The sequence below is a fragment of the Phyllobates terribilis genome, unplaced genomic scaffold (genome assembly GCF_046119375.1).
Source record: "Phyllobates terribilis strain yellow unplaced genomic scaffold, ASM4611937v1 Scaffold_2__4_contigs__length_985480577, whole genome shotgun sequence".
Lineage (NCBI taxonomy): Eukaryota > Metazoa > Chordata > Amphibia > Anura > Dendrobatidae > Phyllobates > Phyllobates terribilis.
The window spans coordinates 424,696,307-424,717,047 of record NW_027362762.1 but is presented as its reverse complement, the minus strand read 5'-3'; the positions used below and the strand labels follow the sequence as shown (position 1 = coordinate 424,717,047).

Genomic DNA, 20,741 nt, shown 5'->3' with positions numbered 1-20,741 from the left:
GGGTTAATAAAGTTCTTGAATGTGGTTTTGAGCACCTTGAGGGGTGCAGATTTTAGAATGGTGTCACTTTTGGCTATTTTCTGTCATAAAGACCCCTCAGTGTGACTTCAAATGTGATGTGGTCCCTAAAAAAAATAGTTTTGTAAATTTTTGTTGGAAAAACGAGAAATCGCTGGTCAACTTTTAACCCTTATCGCTCCCTAATAAAAAAAAATGTTGGTTCCAAAATTGTGCTGATGTAAAGTAGACATGTGGGAAATGTTATTTTTTAGCTATTTTGTGTGACATATCTCTGATTTAAGGGCATAAAAATTCAAAATTGCAAAACTTTCAAAATTTTTGCCACATTTCCGTTTTTTTCACAAATAAACACAAGTGATATAGAAGAAATTTTACCACTATCATGAAGTACAATATGTCACACAAAAAACAGTCTCAGAATCAGCGGGATCCTTTGAAGCTTCCAGAGTAATTACCTCATAAAGTGATAGCGGTCAGAATTGTAAAAATTGGCCTGGTCATTGACGTGCAAACCACCTTGAGTTGTAAAGGGGTTAAAGGGGTTGTCTACTTTATTTGTATTGTATTGAACGTGTTTGGCACATTATCTTGTGGCACTTCTTAAGAATTACAGGTGCTCCTTCTGTACTGGTCAGTGCAGCCTTCCACATAGACTGCACAGCTCTCCTGTCCACACTATGGCTGCCGGCGGTGGAGGGTCATGTGACCAGACCTGTCCATCCGCCTCCTCCAATTGAAAAATACCGTACATGGTAACAATGTTTTTTTAATTGGAGGAGGCTAATGAGCAGGTCTAGTCACATGTCCATCCATTAGCCATTTTTAGAACTGGTACAATCTGTGAGCAAGTCTATGCTACAAACAAAGAAGTACCTATAATAACTATATATTAAGTGGCACACAATCACGTCCCCAACACGTTCCATAAAATATGGATAAACCCTTTTAAGTTCTTCGTTGTTGAAAGTCTTTGTTTCTGGCATGATGAGTGATTTTACTTGGTATAAAGAAATTTTGTAGCTTTTCTAATTATGCCCTTTTTCCCAACAGTGGCTTAGGCTACATCACCGGTTCAAGTGTCAAGCAGGTGGCAGGGGACTGGCGCTGGGCACTGCGGGTAAAGTATTAGCATTAGTTTGTTCTAATTAAATATTGTATTGATTATGAAAGATAAATTAATATACATTTGCTGTCTATAACAATAGTAGGACATCTTCTAATGCAGCCTTTGGACATTTCTCATAGTCTTATGAAACCATCAAATCAGCAAAGAACTGTCAAATCTGAAGACTGTTACTACTACAAAGACTATTATATATGGAAGGAAGGAGAAATTAGTTTAGACTTCTTAAGTGTATTCCTTTTATTCTTGCTCCTATTTTCACGTGCAGTAAAAAATATGGCTAGCTACAGAAAAACTTCTAGTTACTTCCCAAATTCTCTATTTTATTGCTATGAGAGTCCTGTACTGTGTTCATCCGTTATTGTGAATACAGAATAATCCTAATAACCTTTATATCTAGAAGACAATACAAATATATTTTATTTCCCTTATGTTTATTTATTTTTTTTTAATATTTTCACCTCCTTGGTATCAAATACTGAACACCCCATCTATTATTTCTATGTAGACTTCTACAGAATAGTAGAATAGATGAACATACTGAGATTCCCTAGACAGAAAAAATATATATTTTGTAAGCAATTCCCATTTATTTTTTTTTATAAATATATATAATATATATATATATATATATTTTAGCTTTCTGGGTGTTAGACCAAACGGCGTATATTGCTCTGTTAGAAGGGACTGCAAGTGATGAAAGCTGACATATTATATAATAGGCAAATCATTGCATATCAAGCTCTGAACATCAAATTCAGACGTGTAGATGTGAAGATGACAATACTGAAGGATCCTTTGTCTAACTGACAGAATAACTACACAGTGCTCATCCACATTTACCTGCTGCTTTCTTTAAAGAAACTCTCCCATTAACTTTTTTATGCATTAAATATGTGTGTATGTGTATGTAGTATAGTGTGAGTGTATTAATATACTCACCTAACACTGCTCTCTCCGGTGTCCAGCTCCTGTCTTCTCTTCTCAGTGACGTCACTACGCGTTAAGCTCTCCGGGTCACACTGCGCTCTTGTGACCTGGATGTGACTATTATAATGTAAGCCTATGGAGCATCAGAATAACTCTCTATGGACTGATATTGTAAAAGGGACTTCTGGCTTACACCTAAAGCATAGAGTGAGCTGGATAGTCACAATTGCGGTGATGTCACTGAGAAGAGGAGAAGAACGGCACTGGACACCGGGGAGAGCAGCGGTTAGCGAGTATAATAATACACTCACACTATATTATATGCATATATACACACATTTCATGAATAAAAACTTAATGGGAGTGCTTCTTTAAATGAGATTTATGCTGTATTATTGTGCTTAGTATTGGATAGGAAATGTTATATTTTTGGAAAGAAATTCTAATACAGCGCTTTCTCTAAGGCTAGCCATACATTTTATAGATAATTTGGCTGAATGTGCATGTATTCTTAAAAAGAATCTGTCAGCAAGTTTTTGCTATTTAATATAAGAGCACTATTACATAGAGCAAGAGAGCCTGATTCCAGGGATATATCACTTATTAGGCTGTGTTGTAGTTTCGATACAACGTGTTTTATCAGCAGGAGATTATCATTGCCTGTCTAGGTCTCACGTGCAAGCCAGTCGGGCTAATCTGTTTAACTCTGCCCCTACCACTGATTGGCAGCTACTGACAAAGTACACTGCACACAGGAATCTGCCAATCAGGGGTGTGGGCGGGGTTGCACATGGCTCAGCATTTTGTCCACTGCTAAATTTACAGCCGAGAAAACAGGAATTCTATCAAAACTTCACCAGGCAGCCCAGTAAGTGATACATTGCTGGAATCAGGGTCTCTGTTCCTACCTCATACTGCTCTCAAATTACATAGCAAAACCTGCTGACATATTCTCTTTAATAAGAAGAGTGGAGTAAGCTGCTGCTAGACCCTTCTGGTGACAGGTTATTTTCCCTGAGTACAAAAGGATCGGGCATGTTGAAATTTAACATGGGGTTCAGCTCTCTGGTAGTTGCTTGAATATGTACAGGCACCCGGTTTTAATGTCAAAACAAAGCAAGGTTTATTTTCCTTTATAAACTTTACTGCTCCAAAATGAAAGCAGTCTTTCTTCAGTATAAATGAATAAACGAAACAGTCCTTTCTTCAGCACAATGCAGCAAAGTAAATATGGCGGTCTTACTAATTTTGGTATTGCAGGCAGTAGCAGCTAAAGTTGTTTTAAACGCTTTCACCAAGAAATACACCTCTGTTCAGCTCCAGCACAAGTTGCTCTGAGCTGTCTCAGGTGCCTTTCATTCAAGTTGTAACCCGGTCTGGAGTATGGGAGTGACCTTTCCCACCCAAGCTCTTTTAGTCTCTCCTAAATACTGGACACAGAATCCACACTTCCTGGGATTTACATGACTGAGGCCAGCCACCTCAGTGACACATTCATGCTGTCAACCACTTTTCCTGACTCTCTCTTACGATACACAATCCTTCCTTCTTCCAACATCTGCAATAGCAAGAAAGTTGAGATTGACCAATACACTTTAGGTAATCAGCTGGTCTAGAGAAAATCTGTGTATTTAGTTAACATTGAAGTAATTTGTAAGGCTACCTTTAGGCTTCGTTCACTCTTCAGGGGTTCCAGTATTTTTGATGTCACCAATAGCATAGCCTGCAGTAGTATTCCTTCTGTCAAAAATAATGGAACACAGATGGAACTTGGACCACACTTCTAGTCAATATTCATCAGTATTTGAGTACACATCTGTAAGAACTGTTATGGTTCCAACAGGAGTAGAAATAATCACATTAGTGTGAGCCCAGAAGTATACTCCTCTTGTTGTGCTAGTGTAATTAATTAAATGCTTTAAAACTAAATGTCCTAATATAATTGTAAAGAGGAATAAGGACCATGATCAATGAATATTAAAGCAGGTCTTTGACTGTGAAATACGGAGAGGTTGTGCTTAACAAAGCCGTTCCATGCAGTTGCATTATTAATAATCAGTAGCCGTGTCTGAGCGGTTCATTCCCAACTTAACACCACGTTTAGCAGTCTAGGATTATAACAGTCTCTTTCCTGTTTTAAGGGAAAAAAATAACAACAAAGCTGGTTTCCATAGCTTTAGCACTGACCCCATATACTTTACACTTCCTTTCTTTTTCATCTAAGTGCAAGCGTTGCTTGTTTGATCATAAATCTGATTTTAAGGCTTAAAGCAGGAAGCATTGCTTCTTCACCTTTGACTCTCTCTCGCTCTAAAACTTTGACATATCCAGTCAGTAACTAGGGAATTGTAGCTATAATAAAGGTATATTTCTGGCCTTACCGAACAGCCAAAAATAGAGAACCTTTATTTCCAGCTTCTTATTGTTCAATATTTTGGGTTGTCTTCTGTACGAATTTATATATAATTAAGGAAGAGGTGCGGTTTGGATATACTAAGCTCCATTGTAAAAACTATTTGGCTGTGATATCAAAGGGCAATACCACTGAACATTTTTGACTAATTAAATGGTATAGGTGTAAAGTATAAAAAGTGCAAATCCATAGTTATACAAGTCATATTTCAAGAATAGTAAGTATAGTAAGTACATTGAAAAAGCAGGGAATTATGCACAGGCCATGTAACATACCTTGATAAAAAATTTTAAATTTATTAAATAAAACCGCTTTACATTCTGCTAAGAGCAGGATATGTGTTCAGATGAATAAAATAATCATTACTCACCTATTCGATTAGCTGCCACTCCAGTGTCGCTGGTACCTGACTGTCCTGCAGCATTGGCATTGAGTCCATCATTTGTGATCACTGCAGCCAAAAACTGGTCTCAGTGTTCACGTGTTGTTCATGCTAGCATCACCGCTGACAGGACCAGTGATTGGCTGCAGTGGTCACATGAAGGATGGACTGGACAGGCATGATGCTGGGCACATGAGTAATCATTACTTTATTATTAAAACACATTTTCTTCTCTTAGTCTTTTTTTTTTTAAATCTCCGTTATGAAACCAAAATATGTGATTTTGTAATCTTTCCCATTGCTATTAGAACATCATAATTTAGTATATTTATCCTAAAGGCAGCAGACTGAAAGCCTAGGAGCTTGGAGCAGTATGTCTTGAGGCGTCATCACTGAGGCTCATTAGGATTAAACAAATGCTAAGTACCAAGGCTTAGAGAACACATGCTAATGACTCCGATCACAACCTTCCAGCATTCCTCACTAGTGTCTCCTATTTAATAGAATTCTCTAATGTAATGACATTGAATGTCTTTTTTTTAAATAATTTATCTTTTGGCTGAATCTCACTTTTTTTTGCTGTAGTTTAATATCAAGTAGAAACCATATTTATATATTGATATATTTAATGTCTTAAGGTCTCCCCGGTGCTTGGTATAATAACGGGAATGCTAATACTAATATTCGTGCCAGCGGCAAAGAGAGGACACACAGAACAACTAAAGGCACGGAGTTCTTGGTTTCGAGATATGAAGGCTCTGGTCAAGAAGTAAGTCCCAAGAAGGTCTAACTGCCATAAAGGGAAAGCAAGATTGTGTAAATGCCATGATCAGTGCCATACTTCATCTGTACAACACTGTACAGTGGCATGTAAAAGTCTGTGCCTCCCTGGTCAGAATTACTGCTATTGTGAACAGTTAATCAAGTTGAAGATGAAACGATCTCTAAAAGGCCTAAAGTTAAAGATGATACATTTCCTTTTGTATTTTAGGCAATAATATATGTAAAAAACTCATGAAAGAATAAAGTTAAAACCATTGTTTTTCTTATGAAATTCTCAATAAGATTGATGTCACATGACCCTCTTCCCATTGAAAAAAATAAAGTTGGATCCAAAATGGCTGACTTCTAAATGGCCACCATGGTCACCACCCATCTGGAAAAGTTTTCCCCCTTCCATATACTAATGTGCCACAAACAGGAAGTTGATATCACCAACCATTCCCATTTAATTTAGGGGTATCCATATAAATGGCCCACCCTGTACATTGTCATTTTTTTAGATTTTAATAATTACAGAAAGGAAAATGGGCTGATGCTAATTTTTGGGCACCTTTGGAGGTGTGTACTCAGATAACTTTGACCAAGGTTTCAGACCTTAATTAGCATGCTAGGGTTATAGATTGTTCACTATCATCATTGGGAAATGCCAGGTGATGCAAACACCCCTGATTTATAAGTACCCCGCCTCCTTTTATGTCATGGTTGCAGAATGTTATTCTACTCTTCACATAGACTTACTATGGAGTGTATTTTGGAAGAGCGCATGCTAAGGGCAATATTTCTGACAATACAATAATTGTCCAAATCTTTATTTTATGGGATATTATTGTTACCAACTACAGTACCTTGAAATGTGCTTGCCTGTATGCTTATCTTTACACATACTGGATATATTGTTTTCTTACAGGAGAGTGATAACATTTGCACAGACATAACAATGAGAATTCAAGTTCTCTTGTGAACAGACTATTAATATAGGGGCCGCTCTGCATTATTACATATTTTACTTGGTGTCATGTAGCCTAACTTGGCTAAATCACCTGCGTATGTAATGAGGAATTCCACAAAGCTGGCAGAAACCCTATTAAGTACAGAAAAAGAAGCAAAATCATTTTTCGGGTCCCATCTGGCCAGTATTTCAAGCACTTAATTTGTGCGTTTTCTATTTATTTTACCAGTCGCAGTTATGTCTTCTCTTCATTGGCAACATCTACAGTGTCATTTGCAACTGGGGCTCTCGGTATGTGGATTCCTCTCTATCTGTACAGAGCTCAGGTGGTCCAGAAGACAGTGGAGCAGTGTAACTTTGGACCCTGCAGCACCAAAGACAGGTAATTTATCAATTTGTAGGCAAAGAAAAATTCTTAAGGTTATGTACCCGTGATGAGTGCATGGTGAGTTTTTCATGTGGCAGATTTTTTGCCGCATGTCTGCACCAATTGTGTTACCCGCATTTTTTTAGTTTGATTTATTTCATTTTTAATCCTGTGGTTTTTGTCTCGATTACTGTCATGTGCAGATTACATGCTATTTAAGTGCGTACCCGCAGCGGAAACGCACTAACAATGCATAGGCATTTTTTACCTTTTTGGATTTTTTGCATCTAATGCATGTCTATGAAGAAAATCCGCACATAACACTAAGCGTATTCGCAAGAGAAATTGACATGTTGCGAATTTGAAACACATCGCAGGTCAATTTACACAATGTAAAAATGAAGCGCAGCGGGCACAAGATTTCTATAAATCCTATCCACTTTGCTGGAACCGTAAGACACTGCGTTTTTTTTACACAGCGTCAAAATCTCACCAAAAACTCATTGTGGGAAGTTAACCTAGAGGTACTAAGGTTCTGCATTTATTTCCAACTGTGATCCACTTATGTATTTCTAGAATAATTCTATAATATTTCTCTGCAATAAGTCCTCTCATTATTCAAGAATATCTCCTATGTTAATTAAAGCATAGAGCCGCATTCAAGTGTGGCTGTTGGCAGGAGGACTGCAGGGTACTTATAGAATACAAGGGACACCATGAATGGATATTGATTTACTTTACATTACGATTTCCCCTGGATTAATTGTTGATTAGTGACTACCAGTAGATAGGAGGAGGACACCCATTAAGATCAGGGATGTTCTAGAACCATTCTAGGATTTGTTAATATTAAACTTCCCACTATAAAATTAGTAGCAATGAAGAGAAGCCCGGTAATTAGGAGCCACTTATCGTTTTGACACTACTATACCAGTGCTCTTGTCTATATAACAAGCCTTTCTATCTTTTTCAACAGTTTGATTTTTGGAGCAATCACCTGCATCACCGGCTTTCTCGGAGTGATAACTGGGGCGGGAGCTACTAAATGGTGTCGGTTGAAAACTCAACGTGCTGACCCACTTGTCTGTGCCGTGGGCATGCTGGGATCGGCGATCTTCATTTGCTTGGTCTTCGTTGCTGCCAAGAGCAGTATCGTAGCTGCATATGTAAGTCGCTTTATTAAGGAAATCTTTTCTCCTGTGCCTTTCTGTGGTTCTAAATAATTCCTGCCCAGTGAGGCTGAAACAAGCCTTCTGTGCGGCTCAGCTGGTATCCAAATTGCACATGATCTGAAATTGTTATACTCCTGTTAAAGAACTATTGCCACCCACTCAGTCACTCTTGCTTCTGGCTTAGTCCTCCTTCCTGAGGCAGATAGTATATTCTTGTGTTCTTACATGCACTCTTCGTAATTCCAGTTCTAGAGTACTGTGTGATAAAATGGCATTAATTTGTTTTTTTTTAATCATGTTTTTATCTTAATTTACAAGGTTTAATCTTGCCTAGCAGCCATGTTAGTGCTATGTATTTTCGAAATTTAGTTTTGATATCTATACTGTAAATTTTTTATCATTTATAAGTTTATATTTTTATACATTTTGCTATCATTTAACAGTTACTTATATTTCTATACTGCTCTAGTTAACGGCCCAAATTCTTTAGGTTTAAGGGGAAGGTGGAAGCAGGGCTGTAGAGTCGGTAAGCCAAACCTCTCACTCAGATGCCGACTCAATTTCCCTGACTCCAACCCCGACTCCCTTATACATGGCTCGTGTTTAAGTGATACATTTACTGTAGTAAAATGGTAACATCAGGCTTTTCATCACCATTGTGATACAATAATCAGGCTATTTACTTTATCCTGTTTTCCTGTTCACTCTAGCAGCTCTGAGATGAGTGTGGGCATTCCTTCCCAGTGCCTTTTTCCTCTGATCTGTAGAGGAGAAGCATCACTACTGAGCATGTACATAAAGTGCAGCACAGAGTTATCTCAACTAAAAGCCTAAATCCTTAGATCCGGAATAGAACAGACATTTATAGGACATTTCATAACTTTCCCAAATATTTACAAATATTCAGCACATACTGTATTGAACTACTGTACCCAATTTATTATATATTTTCGGAGTCTGTCCATTTTATACCGACTCCAACTCCACCAAAATTGCAAAATTCTCTCATACTACACAGCACTGGGTGGCAGGACATTTTTTTTTTTACTAATCAAACTAGTAGTATGGTGGTATAGGTCATAGAACAACAATGAAACTTATACCTACCTTGCAGTTATTCAATGTGCTGTAGCTCAAAAATCAAGCTTTGAAGCTAAATGCAAATTAGCCTGAAAGTGTATGGTGGCACCTATATTGCCATACCACTAGTTTGATTAGTGAAATTCTTCTGATGGCTTCATTTTAGAGTGGAAACCTTTTAATACAAACTGTATTAAAGGGGCTTCCATCATTTCTGTGTCTCAGGAGGACTACAGGGCAATCATTGAAAAATTTGGAAGCCATGGTTTTCAATTAGTAAGCACTCTGCTATGCCAATGCTATGCAAATGAAAACTGGCATAGCGACTTTTTTTTTTTTTACAAAAACCATCCGGATTTGTTTCTAAGCAGCAATACTTTTTCGATCTGCTTTTGATTTGTGGGCCCATATTATGAGAAGGTGTCCAAACCTGACAAACACTTTAAACTTTGGTAATCCATATATATATGGTGGAATGGACAATATAGCAATATATTACAGTCGAATATATGACACATGCTAATGCTCATAGACAGCTAAATGGAGGCATTACGGAAACCTACATATGTGTTTTCAGGATAATGCAATCGTTTCACCTATATGCTAGAAGAACTCTCGAGCCAAGATCGAATGATAAACTGCCTGTACCGGTGATTTTAGACACCATTGAGAGTCTAGTGTAGTCTAAAAATATAGCTGGAATTCACAAGGATTTTAACACCACGGCATACTTGCTAATGCAGGTTTATTTTCCCCAGAAAACGTAATCCTGTAAAATTGGAACAGTAAATGGATTTTACTTGTACACATGTTTTTTATGTAGCTGTTATTCTAGGAAAAGAGGACAGCAATGATTTTATGTTCGCATTAGATCTGTAGATTTTGGAAGGGAGCAGGAAAATGTTTGTATGGGGGACACTTAAAAAGCACTAACTTTGATTTGTGACAACTCGGCCGGTCAGTTTGGAAAAAAAATCACTGTAGAATTACACAGAGGAACAAGAATTCATGATTAAGGCAGAAATGTAGGTATCCAGCTAGTTATAAAACACAAACCTGCTTATAATTCAGCAAGCCCCCAGAAAAAAAAAACTTACAGCTGCTCTGAAAATCTATTGGTAATATATATTATCATACCCATTATACTTGAAAAGACACAAGGTCATCAAGTTCATCCTGCCTTGAGCGGAGCTGTTTGGTCCAGAGGAAGACAAAGCAAAACCCCTTGAATGTAGCTAATTGTGGAATTTAGGACGAGTCCCCAATAGCAGTCAAATATTTCCCTACATCAGTTCTACATCAATCACCTTATTCTCACTCTCAATATCATTAGTTATAACGTAAAGGTCTGGACCTCCTTAAATTCTTTCATCAAACATTAGTTGAGCATTCTTGAATTTGAAGCCACTTACAGTAAAGAACCCTTTCCTATTTCTTAAGCTGTCTTTCCTTTACATGGAAATTAATCCTTATAAGTGTAGGGCTTACTGTGTAGTGGGATTTTGTCGCAAATACAGCAAGCTTTATTCCCTCTCCCTGATCGTCACTTTGGGTTGGGGAGTTCTTTACTCTCTGCTAAATACCTTTAAAAAAATAGGTTCTGTCATACTAATAGACTCCCTTTATAGTGTGCTTGTCGACTGCACCCATTTCCAATTTTGGAGAAATATATGATGAGGAATAAATGAATATAATACAAATATATACACGTGTTAGCATTGCTTATTGTAGAAGAGCCAGTGTGTGCAGCTAAGGCAGAATGGAGTGGAGGTATTCAGCGTACAACGATAATGCTCTTCAAAGACTAGAAACACAATAGGACCGGAGCAAGAATACAAATAATGAGCAGAACAAAACAATAACTGGAAAGACAGTCTTACTGAATGCACAGGTGGAGGGATGGGTGGCTTTGTATTCTACTCATTAACCTTGTGAATGCTAGACTGTAGTACATAAAAAAGCGCACTTTCCTTATATCCAGATAATGTCACAATGCTCCAACAGCAGAGTGAAAGGACTAAGCTTAGGTTAGATCTCGACTCCTACTTGCAAGGTTGACTTCATATAACTCCTCAAATAAATCTATGGATAAAATATAGTTGTACTAATACAGGTACTGTAATTGTGTTTTTTACCCCAAGCTCCTTTCTTGAAAGGAAAATGTCACATTGTACATACAGTCCGATCTGTGGACAGCATTAAGTATGTTGCAGAAAAGTAGAAGCTGAGCAGAATGATGTATAGATTTGTTGAAAAAGATTCCGTATAATGTGTATTTTATTAATTGCAGTCCCTGGTGTTTCTATGCATATGAGTCAAGTGGGCAGTCCTATTCAATGATTGACAGTTATCTCTGCATACACCGTCATACAGAGAAGACTGTCAATCACTGGTAGGACAGCCCTCTAAACTCATGCTTACAAACCAGGGATCTCAATGCATAAAATGCAAGGTTTACTGGTAATTGTTGCCACAAAAAAGCATATCCATCTGATCAGCTCCACCTGCTTTACTATATTTTGTCTGCAGATCAGATACCAATTTCAATATGACAGGTTCCTTCAACATTAGACTTATATTAATAAGTAAGAATAGAGCTACTGCATGTGGCTCTCATAATCTGTTCAAAATCTACAGCTCCCATTATACTTTGCAGCTCTGGACAGTCTGAAAATACATGGAGCCTGATTTATCACAACGCTGTTCTTAATGAGCAGTCGGAGCTTGCTGGAGTCTGACGCTCTTAATTCATGAATAGTTGCTCCAAGCCAGAAATCCAACCAGTCAGGTACTGGAGTGAGGTTTCCGGTGTAGGGAACACCACAGCTCGTCATAAATTAGACAAGCTGTGGCGTCCCGCCATTCCACACCCCCATTCTTTCATTATTCCGCCCATTTTGGTGGAGCTGGGAGAAAGTGTTGTTAAAATGTCAAGTCTTAATTTTGGCGCATCTCCCGAGTTGTGCTTACATTTTGTGACTTTTCAACTCTTGTTGGCGTGAAAGCTTTGATGAATCAGGCCCATAGAGTTGTAGTTCCAAACAGCTGGATAGCTGTAGGTTGGCGAGCACCAAATTGGTGTTTGTATAATAAAAGAAACTAATTACAATGGTAAAGTCTGTAGATTGCACTGGAAATCATTATGCAATAGTTATCTGGTACTGGGCTGGACTGTATTGTGCAAAAAAGAATACTAAGAACTCTAACCAGAGAATAAGGCTCCAAAGCAAAAAATTCGGAAGTGTCATGGCTATATTATTATTTAATATTTATTTTTAGAGAAGGGGTTACATACAAAACAAAAGTAGAAATTACAATGAAGAAACAAATAGTGACAGACAGGAACAGAGGGGAGAGGACCCTGCCCTTGCGGGCTTACATTCTACAGGATAATGGGGGAGGAGACAGTAGGTTCAGGGTTTTCAGCAGCTCCGGTGTTGGTGAGGCATGAGCTCTGGTAGTGGTGAGGTGGCAACGGGGTCGTTGCAGGCTGTAAGCTGTAGATGGGTTTTCAAATTCCACTTTAAAGTTCCAAATGTAGGGGATAATCTGATGTATTGGGGCACAGAATTCCAGAGAGTGGGGGATACTCGGAAGAAGTCTTGCAAGCGATTGGGTGAGGAAAATACGAGTGTGGAGGAGAGAAGGACGTCTTGGGAGGACTGGAGATTGCGTGGTAGGAGATTAGTTCAGAGATATATGGGGGAAACAGATTTTGGACGGCTTTGTAAGTCAGTGTTAGTAGCTTGAAGTGGATACGTTTTGGAATTGGGAGCCAATAAAGGGATTTGCGGAGGAGTATTAGTAGGAAGGCCACAGAGGAGGATATTGCAGTAGTAGAGGCAAGAGATGATGGCATGCACTATTATTTTAGTAGATTGATGTAGAGGAAAGGATGGATTCTGGAAATATTTTTGCGTTAGGGGCGGCAAGACATGGGTTACTCTGAGGCAGAAGACTTCAGGTACAGGGGAAATCGGGATGTCATTTATTGTAATAGATAGATCAGATAGGGAAGATATGTGAGATGGAGGAAAGATGATGAGTTCAGTTTTTTCTACGTTGAACTTTAGGAAGCAAGAGGAGAAGGAGGATAGGGATAAAAGAAACTCTGGGATTCTAAACAGCAGAGAGGTGAAGTCTGGGCCAGAGCAGTAGATCTTAGTGTCATCAGTGTATAGATGATACTTGAAGCCATGGGACTTTTGAGTTGTCCGAGGCCAAAGGTATAGATGGAGAAGAGTATGGATCCCAAGACAGAGCCTTGAGGGACTCCGACAAAGAGAGGATGAGATGAAAAGGTAGTGTGGGAGTGGGAGACGCTAAATGTGCGGGTAGAGAGGTATGCAGAGATCCAGGAGCGGGCAAGGTCTGTGATACTGAGGGAAGAAAGGAGTGGTTGACTGTCGATGGCAGAGAAAAAACTAGGAGGAGGAGTATAGAGAAATGTCTGTTAGTTTTGGCAGTTAGTAAGTCATTGGTAATTTTGGTTAGGGCAGTTTTGGTGGAATGGTGGGAACGGAAGCTAGATTGAAGGTTGTCAAAGAGTAGGTTAGATGAGAGGTGGAAGGATAGTAAAGTGTGGACATGCTTTTCGAGGCGTTTAGAGGTGAAGAGGAGTAGCGATATGGGCCAATAGATGGATATAGAGGCTATATACAACATTTCAATGTCTGGGAGGAGATACAGCTATCAAACAAAAGAAAGAAACGTTAATATGACCATTGAGTATAGAGTAAGAAGAGTATTATGTGTTCTTGATTTGGTGTAATTCCATATTTGTAAGCCAAGTACCTACTAATCAAATTCTCCCCAAGGGTATTGTCATACACTATGATGCATCTATCATTATCCCAGTATGAGAGCAGTGAGTGTTTGCCTTCTTGGATACCACTGGTTAAGATCCTCATCTGGTGTATCTCTATAAACACTAGCAGAAATATTAAACCGCATTCTTGAAGGCCTTTATACACAATAAGTAGGTTTCCGTGAACGAATGTTTAACCAACAGATATCATGCTATTTCTCCTAACTCCCCCACACACGGGAATGCTCGGCTCCTGTGTTCTGAGAGAGCCGCTTCCAGAATTCCTTGGTGGCAACTGCTCTCCAGGAAGAACAAAGGGATTGAACATTGAATGTTAGTAGACTGGATCTTTCTCTGCTCCAATATCCTCAATCGGGTGGGAGTCTGGAGTCCCCCATACACATTAGTCTGTCAATATGGATGGCTTCGGATGACTTTAGTCTAAGGTGTAAGTTTGCCATACCAATGTGAACGTAAAAGACACAAATTTCATAAACTTCTTTTGGGGTGTTTATGTTCTCATGCTTTCAGAGCATACAAAGTTCTTTAGAGATGAAGTGATTGTGAGAATTGTTAGAATTGCATCTAATTTCCTTAAATTAATGGAAAATATTTTATTTTGACAGATTTGTATATTTGCTGGGGAGACTTTACTGTTCTCTAACTGGGCTATCACCGCTGATATGCTAATGGTAAGTATTAATATCTTTAGATTTTGTCTTTATAAGTCTTTCTACCTGTCAATTGTTATATCATTTGCCATTAATTTATTTACATGGGATCTGGCATTACAAATTCTACTGGGATTTTCAATATTCTTCCGTGATCCCAACCTATTTGTTCTGTGTTTCTGCCAGCTATAAGAGGATATGTCCTATGATCCAATATAATTAGCGGCAGAGATCATTTCTAATATACAGTTGTGTAAAATTGAATTATGGTAAGAAACAAATTTCTTTACTGTGAGTCTAACACTCTGATAGACTGGACGACTCTACACATTTTGGTCTTTCAGGAGCAAGAAGTAGAATAATTTTCACCTTTTTTGAGCAGCAGAATTGGTTAAAAACAACAACAAAAAAACCTTCAGTCTCAGACCAAATTTATTAATATTCACAGCCAAACATAAGATCTCTTAGTGGTTTGATTGCTATAATGCCCACCAATCTAAAGAGGTTGGAGCATTGGTTGAGCTTATGAACTTTTCCATTCATTGTCTATGGCATTGCTTGGGCAATAAATAGTGGTTGTGCACATACTCGACCCCATTTCAGACAGATCTCAACCACATTCTCAAGATGGGTGGGGGTCCCAGAGATCGACATCCAGTTGATTAGTAAATTATCAACAATCTAAATTACTCTGCCTGTATTATATTACAACCTCAATTACAAAAAAGTTGGGACGCTGTGTAAGATGTAAAGAATGCAATGATTTGGAAATCTCTGCTATCTATTTTCTGTTGTAAATAAAATATGGCTATCAAATTAGAAGGCGAAAGTTATTTTTTTCAAGTGAAATGAAAAAAAAGTCTCACTCAGACGTTGATGGCAGTAACACATCTCAAAAAAGTTGGGACAGACTGGAAAGGTAAGTGGTACTAATGAAAAACAGCTGGAGTCATGAAGTCACATGACTGTGTATATAAAGAGCATGTTGAAGAGGCAGAGTCTCTTAGAAGTAAAGATGGTCAGAGGTTCACCAATCTGTGAATAACTGCGTCTAAAAATTTCAGAAAATGTTCCTCATCGTAAAGTTGTAAACAATTTGAATATCCCATCATCTACAGTACATAATATCAAAAGATTCATAGATTCTGGAGAAATCCATTTCACAAAGTACAAGGCCAATGGTTCATATTGGATACTCTTTATCTATAGACCCTCAGGCAGCACTGCATTAAAAACGGGCATGATTCAGTCATGCAAATCACTGAGAGGGTTCAAGTATACTTCCAGAAATCATCATCTGTAAATACAATTCATCGTGCAATCCAACAATGCAAGTTGAAGATCTTTCATGCAAAGATGAAGCCATATATTAACACAATCTAAAAACGCTGTCTTCTCTGGGCCAAAACTCATTTAAAATGAACTAAGGCAAAATGGAAAACTGTCCTGTGGTCGAATGAGCAAAAACTTGAAATTCTTTATCGAAACCACGGACGATATGTCCCGCGGACACAAGATGAGAGGCAACATCCAGCATCAGTGCACAGTTCAAAAACCTGCATCTCTGATGGTATGAGGCTGCATTAGTGCCTATGGCATGGGCAGCGTGCACATCTTGAAAGACCCTATCAATGCTGAGCATTATAAAGGGGTTTTAGACCAACATATTCCTCCATCCAGACAGCATCTATTTCATTGAAGGCCTTGCCTATTTCAGTGAATGCTAAACCACATACTGCATCTGACGCGCCCCTGGGCCTGCTGTGTCGCGCAGCGTCTCGCGCACGGGGGCTTACCCGGAACCGGATCAGATGAGGGTTGTAGTCTCCGAGTGGCGGGGACCCGGTCCGTGCCCAGGGAGTCAGACTCAGTGTGTGGCAGTCTTGATAGATGTTATTTGAGTGTCGACTACGCCACCCGTTGATTTGCAGCTATGGAGCTGCCGCTGCAGGGCAGACCGCTGAGGCCGGTGTAGAATTGTGCAGCGTGATAGTATAACCCCCAACGGGAGGGGTATGGCCTCAGGGCAGCCGACGTGGAAGATGGGGGTAGCAGGAACCACTCAGAGACGGTGTGGTGTAATTCAGGGTCTTTACTGGTAACAACGATAGACCCTCCCGGAGTACTTGCTAGCGAACGGGGCCTGGTCAGTCCTTGAGCAGATGGGATCTCCCCTGGCCAGGCGGAGTTGTAGGCCTCCCAAACTGACTGTACTCTTCTGGCTACCTTGCTAGAAGCGGATATAAGTAGCCCACGTCCCTGAGTGTACCGTGTGGTGCTCACCCGTATGGCCGGTGACTCGGGGCCTTCTATTGGCTTCCGCTCCACGATGGCGGTGCTGGTCCCACACGTGTGACCGTGCCTTCGGGTTTCTGGGCCTGAGGACCTGAAATCCCCTGCCGGTCGGCTTCTGCTGCTGGGTAAGAGTTAGTCCCCACAGCCTCGGACGCCGGGTCCGGTAAGAAAGCTTCTCAGTCAGGGCGAGCTCTGCAGCTGCCAGCCCCTGACTCGTAGTAGTATTGCTCCCACTGAGCTCCTGCTGTTTCTTCCTATGACTGTTTCTTGTCTCTACTCTCCTTGACTCCTCACCCTGCTTCAGCCCCGGGTTTATATAGGGGAAGTTCTTCCCCTCCCAAGACTGGGAAGGAGGTGTGGCATGCACAGGATCCCTGACCAAAGGACCTCCCACCTGCTCTCAGACGTAATATCTCTATCACTGTGGCAACCAGACCCCTGGGGTGTCACATTCCCCCCTAGTGAAATTTAGTACTCCGGGACTAAACATATTTTTAGAAAAACATAACAAGGTATAACAATAACAATACAATAAGAAAAACACATAAGATGGTTACGGCGTGTCCGCAACCGGGTGCAGTCTTTGAAGAAAAGCAAGGTGTCCATTTCACCAAAACAGGGAGACGTAACCAGGTAGGGGGTCTGTCCTACCCCGAGTCCTTAACAGTCTTTAGTCCGTCCTGGGTTACGCTCCAACTATGTACACAGGATTCCCGGTAAATCCACCAAGGACTCCTACAAATAACTAGAAACACAAAATTATACACAAGCAACAATACACAGGTAAACCTAAATAAAACAATTTATACACTTCAAATCCTCCACCGTGCGGGTAACTGGCCTCTAGTGGACCTACGGAGCTGACTGCCTAGCCCTGAACTACAGGGTGTAGGAGCTGTCAAGGGTAAACTGGGCAGCTGTCTACCGGCTCTTTGGCTCACTAGGGATATGGCAGGCTCACTGCAAGCAGAGGGTTGATCCTCCTGGTCTGCGGGTGTGGGGTCCTCCTTGGTCGACGCCACGGAATGTCCTCCGGTCCGGATGCCAGCTGGATCTTCCCTGGGGTGGAAACCTGTAAAGACTGCACAGTTCGGGTTAGCGCAGCAACGCTCTTAGCTAGCTCTTGGACCTGATGGTGTAGGTCTGGAGCCGGGTCATTGTCCAAAGCCTGCGCATCAGCTCCCACAGGCCCTGCCGACAAGGGCGCCGCCTCCTGGTGGTAAGTAATAGCTGGGCGCCTGTGGGTCATAACGCCACCCGGTGCCGGTTCTCGGAGCACCCGGATGGCTCTGTCCTTGAACTGTGCAAAGCCCAGATGGGGATCCTGTAAGGCCATCACCCGCAACTGGGTTCGGTGGGCATTACAATACAGTCCCTCTATAAATTGTTCAGTCAACAGCCTGTCCTCGTTTCCCACTCCATCAGGGTCGGTCTGCTTAATGGCCCTCAGGGCCTCTTGTAGGTTTAGTGCATAGTCCCTTATACTCTCATGCGCTCGCTGCTTGCACCCGTAGAATCTAAGCTTAATCTCGGCTGAGGTGCGGGTATCAAAGGTATCCTTCAGCCGGGTTAGTATCCCTGCGACAGTCTTCCTCCCAGGTGGCCAGGATTTTACTTCCCTTTTAGCTGCCCCGGTTAGTTGGGCCACCAGGATGCTCACTTTTTGCTCTTCTGTGAGGGGGTACACCTGGAAGAGGCTATCCAGCTTTTCTCTAAAGTCATGCAGGGTATGTGACTCCCCTGAGTACTGGGGTAGCCAAGCTGCTCCCGGGATATAGGGCATGGTGAAGGGCATAACTGCAGCAGCGGTGGCGCTGGCGGGGGTTGAGGCAGTGAAGCTCTCCTCCGTATCAGACATCTTCCTCCCCCCTAGTGGACCGTGGCCTACCTTGCGATGATCCTGTTCCGTAGGCCGCGGCTCCGCAGTAGATCGTCAGGGTTGAGGACCTTCCGTCGCGCTCCGGTGACGTCGGCGTCTGCTGGGCTCCTTCCAGGACCTTACGCAACGTCCGGACGTGAGGCGGGGCTTCAGTTCTCGCGCGCTTTCGAAGTCCACGCCCCTCTTCTTCCCGCGCGGCGTCCTCAAGATGGCGTCCAATGGCGGGAAAACTCCACGGATGGCGGGAAGAAGGCCGAAGATGGTGCCGGATGGCGGGAAAACTTCGCGGATGGCGGGAAGAAGGCAGAAGATGGCGCCGGATGGCGGGAAACCTCACCACTGGTAAGTTTGAACAGTCTTTGCTTTTCAGGCACGCAGTACCCGGTGGTTGCGGGCACGAAATCCTGCCGACTACGCCAAAGCTGACGCGCCCCTGGGCCTGCTGTGTCGCGCAGCGTCTCGCGCACGGGGGCTTACCCGGAACCGGATCAGATGAGGGTTGTAGTCTCCGAGTGGCGGGGACCCGGTCCGTGCCCAGGGAGTCAGACTCAGTGTGTGGCAGTCTTGATAGATGTTATTTGAGTGTCGACTACGCCACCCGTTGATTTGCAGCTATGGAGCTGCCGCTGCAGGGCAGACCGCTGAGGCCGGTGTAGAATTGTGCAGCGTGATAGTATAACCCCCAACGGGAGGGGTATGGCCTCAGGGCAGCCGACGTGGAAGATGGGGGTAGCAGGAACCACTCAGAGACGGTGCGGTGTAATTCAGGGTCTTTACTGGTAACAACGATAGACCCTCCCGGAGTACTTGCTAGCGAACGGGGCCTGGTCAGTCCTTGAGCAGATGGGATCTCCCCTGGCCAGGCGGAGTTGTAGGCCTCCCAAACTGACTGTACTCTTCTGGCTACCTTGCTAGAAGCGGATATAAGTAGCCCACGTCCCTGAGTGTACCGTGTGGTGCTCACCCGTATGGCCGGTGACTCGGGGCCTTCTATTGGCTTCCGCTCCACGATGGCGGTGCTGGTCCCACACGTGTGACCGTGCCTTCGGGTTTCTGGGCCTGAGGACCTGAAATCCCCTGCCGGTCGGCTTCTGCTGCTGGGTAAGAGTTAGTCCCCACAGCCTCGGACGCCGGGTCCGGTAAGAAAGCTTCTCAGTCAGGGCGAGCTCTGCAGCTGCCAGCCCCTGACTCGTAGTAGTATTGCTCCCACTGAGCTCCTGCTGTTTCTTCCTATGACTGTTTCTTGTCTCTACTCTCCTTGACTCCTCACCCTGCTTCAGCCCCGGGTTTATATAGGGGAAGTTCTTCCCCTCCCAAGACTGGGCAGGAGGTGTGGCATGCACAGGATCCCTGACCAAAGGACCTCCCACCTGCTCTCAGACGTAATATCTCTATCACTGTGGCAACCAGACCCCTGGGGTGTCACACATCCATCACAACAGCAAGGCTTCGCAGAAAACATTTAGCGCATTATGAAATGCAAAATCCAACAAAGCCCCAGGACTGTGGAGCAGCTAGAACCCTACATCAGACAAGAATGGGACAACATTCCTCTTCCAAAACTCCGGCAATTGGTCTCCTCACTTCCCAGACGTTTACAGACTGTTGAAAAGAGAAGAGGGGATGATATACAATTGTAGACACTGCCCTGTCCAACTTTTTTGAGATGTTGCTGCTGTCAATTTCAAAATAAGTTAATTTTTTCAAATGAAATGGGAAAAGGTCAAACTTTCACCTTCTGATATGTGTTCTCTTGTGAATAAAATATGTCTAGAAGAGATATAAGCTAGAAGTGTCCTAACTTCTTTTGGAATCGGGGTTATATATAAATGACATAAATGGCTTATTAGAGTCTCCTGAATATCTCAC

General features: G+C 41.8%; 1 protein-coding gene across 5 annotated transcripts in view; it reads left to right on the top strand.

The window, feature by feature from the left end:
- The window catches only part of SPNS2 (SPNS lysolipid transporter 2, sphingosine-1-phosphate), a 174,485-nt gene that overhangs the window by 121,613 nt on the left and 32,131 nt on the right, over positions 1-20,741 (top strand). For all 5 annotated transcript variants that reach the window (XR_012282928.1, XR_012282934.1, XM_073665187.1 and 2 more), the window contains exons 5-9: positions 1,072-1,138; positions 5,508-5,638; positions 6,831-6,983; positions 7,945-8,134; positions 14,654-14,719. Coding sequence is in view for 3 of the 5 variants with exons in the window: in XM_073665187.1 (XP_073521288.1) it covers positions 1,072-1,138; positions 5,508-5,638; positions 6,831-6,983; positions 7,945-8,134; positions 14,654-14,719 (607 nt within the window). In the remaining 2 variants the exon portion in view is untranslated. The remainder of the gene's footprint in view (positions 1-1,071; positions 1,139-5,507; positions 5,639-6,830; positions 6,984-7,944; positions 8,135-14,653; positions 14,720-20,741) is intronic.